The sequence below is a fragment of the Brachyhypopomus gauderio genome, chromosome 16, assembly GCF_052324685.1.
Source record: "Brachyhypopomus gauderio isolate BG-103 chromosome 16, BGAUD_0.2, whole genome shotgun sequence".
Lineage (NCBI taxonomy): Eukaryota > Metazoa > Chordata > Actinopteri > Gymnotiformes > Hypopomidae > Brachyhypopomus > Brachyhypopomus gauderio.
Genome location: NC_135226.1, coordinates 20529645 through 20534644, shown reverse-complemented (window position 1 = coordinate 20534644; position 5000 = coordinate 20529645). Strand labels below are relative to the sequence as shown.

Here is a 5000-nt window from a genome sequence, read left to right as displayed (position 1 = left end):
GCATGCGAATCAACTTCCTGCCCAAGATCAAGGTATGCCTGTGGCCCCGCCCCTTTTCCCATTCCCCCGTCCGGTCCTGCGTTTCGGCGGCGACTGCCTCACGGGTCTTCCTCACCCTGCCGGTCTCTGTGCAGAAGGTCGGCAAGCCGGAGAAGGAGGGAGAGGAGAAGGTGAAGAAACCCCGATTCAACATCCTGGGCCCGCCCCGTCGACCCAGCCGCCTTGACCCGGCCTCCGGTAGGTCCTAGTGCCCCACAGTGGTGCACTCGTTAGACGGTTGCCAGTTACAGGTGTGTGTGTGTGTGTGTGTGTGTGTGTCGACAGCAGGCCGTATCTTGGACGCCAGCAAGCAGAGGAATCCGAAGCAGCTCCCCCTGGTGGCGGTGGGGGGGTCTGAGCCGGTGGACGGCGGGCGTCTGCGGGGGAGCCCGTCAGGCGAGACCTCCGACCTCACCCACACCCCTGCTCATCTCGCCTCGCCCGGCTACAGCGCCCCCTACGGCCCCGCCACAGACACCCCCGTCCGAGATCCCGACTATGGTGAGCATGGACGTCGCCGGCCGGGAAAATGCAACATGGCCATCGCTGTTCTGGGTGTTACACCAGCTATGTGGGTTGAAATGGCTTGGATCCATCTGCTCCTGTTCTTCAGGGGGGAGCCCATCCTCTGGGGTGCAGAGGTCCTCCGAGGGCGTCCACACGGGGGAGACGCTGGACTACCCCCCCTGCGATTACCCCCCCTACGGCCTGGAGCAGCTGTATGAGGAGGCCGACAGGTACCGGCTCACGTGACTGGATTCTGCACTCAGAACCACCGTCCCCAGTGTTCACTGAATGCTAATTTAATGCTAATACACGTTTCCCACCTCTGAAATGGACTCACTGCAGTGCGGCAGGACTGAGACCTGAATAATGTGTGTCTGCCTCGTGTGGGGGGGCAGCCCCCCTCAGCCCCCCCTCAGCCTGCAGTGTAGCCTGTCCTGTCCTGTCCAGTTAATCAAACAGATGTCATTACTTTATCATCTGGGATCCACTACCATGTTCCTGGACGTGGTGGGTGACCTTGTCTCACATCTGTGATCTTTCTGACGAATTTCGATACGAATTGTGGAGAATGTGCAGATATGGACCACCCAGTTGCATCCTGTAACGCACAATATTGTAAAGTTTTCAAAGTGGTCATTTAAACCTTTACATGGTATTTTAAATAGTTGTAATCAGCAGTCAGTAAGTAACACAACATCACCATTAAACAGCTGCGGTACAGAGAACTCTAGTGTGAACGTTGTAGCGGTAAAATGTGAATCGTGTTTTATGTGTCGCAGTTCTCATGTCCTTCTAAATATTTACAACATGAGCAATCACACCATGAATGTAAAGCTGGCCTCAGTGTCCTGTCCCCCCCCGTCCCCCTCTGTCCCCAGCGTTGAATGGTCCCACGTCTCATTAGACAGTCACCTCCTCAGTCTCCTGCTCCTTTTATCGTATGTTTTGAGTCCTCGAACGTCTCCTGCGGTGTTTGTTTTGCGGCCTCGTGAGACACCACAGGGAGGTTGTACCGAGCTGACCCACCAACTCTCGCCATGTTCCCTCAGACGCTTTTAAAGTGGATGTACAGATTTGTCGTATCACCTCTGGAAGTGGCAACCGCTGCCCAACAAAGTGTAGAGAGGAATAACGGCCACAGTCCAGCACGGCCACAGCCCAGCACGGCCACAGTCCAGCACGGCCACAGTCCAGCACGGCCACAGTCCAGCACGGCCACAGTCCAGCACGGCCACAGTCCTGACAGAGTCCTTTAACGCCACCATCTCCTCACCCACCAAGCGGCTATCTCACCATGAACCGTTTTTACAAATGCATCACCACACCCATGAAAGAGACCATGACACATGTGATATCATCTGAGACGGTGACACATGATATCATCTGCCAGTCAGCGCGGCCATCTGCTCGTCCTGCTGGTCTTTGAGCGGAGCCCGGAGCCGCATTACTACTGGCCATCAAAGATTGATGTGAAGTTTAGGAACTTTAGTAATAAGACATGAATCGTGTCAGGATGATGAATCATGATCATGAGTTATGATCTCTACGATTCGCTTGACGGGTGGACAGTTCAAGTCTTGATCAACCACTCCTACTCTGGACCTTATAGTCTCTCTCTCTCTCTCTCTCTCTCTCTCTCTCTCTCTCTCTCTCTCTCTCTCTAGGCTGGATGAGGTGCTGAGTGAGGATGACGGTGGTAGTGGCGGAGGGGGCGGAGCCCTGTACTCTGATGTGGCTCCTCCCAGTTGGCAGCAGCTGGTTGGTCGGGAGGTTCTAGCTGGTCTGACTCCCCACGAGATCAAGAGACAGGAAGTCATTAACGGTAACATCTCCAAACAAAAACAGGAAGTCATTAACGGTAACATCTCCAAACAAAAACAGGAAGTCATTAACGGTAACATCCCCAAACAAAAACAGGAAGTCATTAACGGTAACATCCCCAAACAAAAACAGGAAGTTGCTGAATGCTTCAAAATGGAACTCCTGTCTCGATCCGTATTACGTGCGTGACGTGTGCGTGCGTGACGTCATCACCGCGTGTCGAGACCTTAACGTGTGCTGGTGTTTTGGCAGAGCTGTTCTACACGGAGCGTGCCCACACGCGCATGTTAAAGGTCCTGGATACGGTCTTCTACCAGAAACTGACCCGAGACAACATACTGCCCCCCGCTGACATCAGAACCATCTTCACCAACCTGGACGAGATCGTCCAGCTGCACGGTACCCAGCACGTCTGCTAGCGACACGCGTGGGAATTCTCTCCCGCTCCCTCGCTGATCCTCTTTACTACGTTTCAGTGACGATATCGGAGCAGATGGTCGCCGCTCGCAGGAAGAACGAGTCGTCGGTCGTGGACCAAATCGGGGACGATTTGCTGTCTTGGGTGAGTGTGCCGTACTTGACGTTTGGCGGTAGATGAGGGCACTGGGTGGACGAGAGGAAACTTCTACCATGCTGGGAGATGACCCAGTCCCTGTAATGTGGGCCATGTCCTTCAGTTCGGCGGAGGAGAGGAGGAGAGGATGAAGCAGGCGGTGGGCACCTTCTGCAGCAACCAGCCCTTCGCCCTGGAGCTCATCAAGCAGCGGCAGAAGAAGGATCAGCGGTTCGCCACCTTCATGCAGGTGAGGAGGCCCTTCCACAGGTGATGGCCACCTTCTGAGCTCCCTGTGTGGGCCCATGAAGTGCCCACGCACCCCTGACCCAGGTTAGGGTCGGGGTCGTTTGCGTTTCCTGCTGTCTGGTTCTCATACGATGCTCCAAACCAGCCGAGGAGATGATGGGAGGAACGTTCCTCACTGGTTCTTCCTCCCACCTCACAGGGCGTTCTGCACGCTGCCTGGAAAATCAGATTCAGATGTACTTCGCTGTTCTTTTTGGTGGTTGAAACAAAAACGTATAATCTCTGGCACTTTATTGGGCTGTTTTTAATAAGATGAATGATATTCGGTCACGGTGGATGAAATATAACTTGCTTAACATTTGAGTCCAGTCTTCTATGAAATCTGCAGAAAATGCTCTTTTGTCAACTCTGTGCACCTTGTGCCAGCTGACCGGCCAAGCGAGGTAATTCTGTTTGTGCTGCGTTCTTCAGAAACAACCGTTAGCTTCCAGAGATCAATATTAGCCCTCCTGTTGAAGAGGAGAGTGGTACTGCTGTGATACCAAACGAGACCTCAAACGTGCACCGCGGGAGAGAGCTTGTTCCTATAATGCGGCGCGTCTGTAATTTAAATGCTTTTTGGCCCGTGAAGAAGCGTGATGAGGTCACTCCATCACAAAACGCCGGATCGTTTGAATTATGGAGCTTCCTACGGCAGAGCCGTTGCAGTCTGTGCCAAACATGGAGGTGGAGAAATGTCCAGGCTGTCTGTCTCTGTGGGTGACCGGCTCCTTCGGTGAAGGGCAGATCTTCTGGTTGGGCTGCATCACGGTTCCCCTGAGACGGGGGGGCGGGGCTGGGAGGAGGGGCGTGGGTGGATGGGCGGGGCTTTGTCGAGCTCTGGTGGGTGTTGAACTGAGGTGGGATGTTCTGTGCGGTGTCTGCAGGAGGCGGAGAGTAATCGTCTGTGTCGCAGGCTACAGCTGAAGGACATTATTCCCGCGGAGATGCAGAGGATCACCAAATACCCCCTGCTCCTGGAGAACATGGCCAAGTACACAGGTAACGCACACACACCTGTGCACACGCTTATTCACATCCTGACACACAGTACTGCTCCCTGCTGGGGTGACCTGGCAAGAGCACCATGCAGAAATGTAGTGCCCAGCCAGAAGACTGTCCCCGCCCACTCCGCCCTTTCCCCCACCCACTCTCCGCCCTTTCCCCCGCCCACACTCCACCTGTTTAAACTCCATCCCAGCTACAATGGTAATCACGGTGTTCCACTGCCCTGTGCTGGCTGCTAGCCAACCCCAAAATCACAGCTGGGTTTTACTTACACACTCAAGCCTGTTTTACTCATTCGTGTTTTCGTTTGTATTCTGCGAGAGCGGTCGCGGTGTTTAACCTCCACCTGTTTAGACTCCACCCTCTTTAACCCAAGCCCAGCTCTGAAAGAGTCGCGAGCAGCATGAAGTGAAACCTACAATTATGGAGTCAAATGCATCTCGTTCATCTGAGCCACGGTGGAGTTATTGGGCTGCCCTTTATCTTATCGGATATCATATTTAGTGTGTGTGTGTGTGTGTGTGTGTGTGTATGTGTGTGTGTGTGTGTGTGTGTGTGTGTGTGTGTGTGTGTGTGTGCGCCCATGCAGACAACGCCGTGGAGAAAGACAAGGTGAAGAAGGCGGCCGACTGCTGCCGTAAGATCCTCAACCACGTCAACCAGGCAGTGAAGGAGGCGGAGAATAAGCAGGTGAACACTCCCACCAATCACAGGAGGCGGAGCATAAGCAGGTGAACACTCCCACCAATCACAGGCTTGGGAAGTGGTCACAGAAGTCGAGGCA

At 54.1% G+C, this 5000-nt stretch overlaps 1 protein-coding gene across 5 annotated transcripts in view; it reads left to right on the top strand.

The window, feature by feature from the left end:
* Positions 1 to 5000, top strand: part of arhgef12a (Rho guanine nucleotide exchange factor (GEF) 12a) — a 36766-nt gene that overhangs the window by 24447 nt on the left and 7319 nt on the right. For 2 of the 5 annotated variants that reach the window (XM_076975832.1, XM_076975833.1), the window contains exons 16-25: positions 1 to 32; positions 135 to 237; positions 325 to 540; positions 653 to 776; positions 2211 to 2476; positions 2620 to 2766; positions 2844 to 2929; positions 3045 to 3170; positions 4096 to 4210; positions 4806 to 4906. The exon at positions 1 to 32 is cut by the window's left edge and continues 80 nt beyond it. In XM_076975832.1, coding sequence (XP_076831947.1) covers positions 1 to 32; positions 135 to 237; positions 325 to 540; positions 653 to 776; positions 2211 to 2476; positions 2620 to 2766; positions 2844 to 2929; positions 3045 to 3170; positions 4096 to 4210; positions 4806 to 4906 — 1316 coding nt within the window. The remainder of the gene's footprint in view (positions 33 to 134; positions 238 to 324; positions 541 to 652; positions 777 to 2210; positions 2477 to 2619; positions 2767 to 2843; positions 2930 to 3044; positions 3171 to 4095; positions 4211 to 4805; positions 4907 to 5000) is intronic. The other 3 variants (XM_076975834.1, XM_076975836.1, XM_076975835.1) reach the window with 3 other exon arrangements.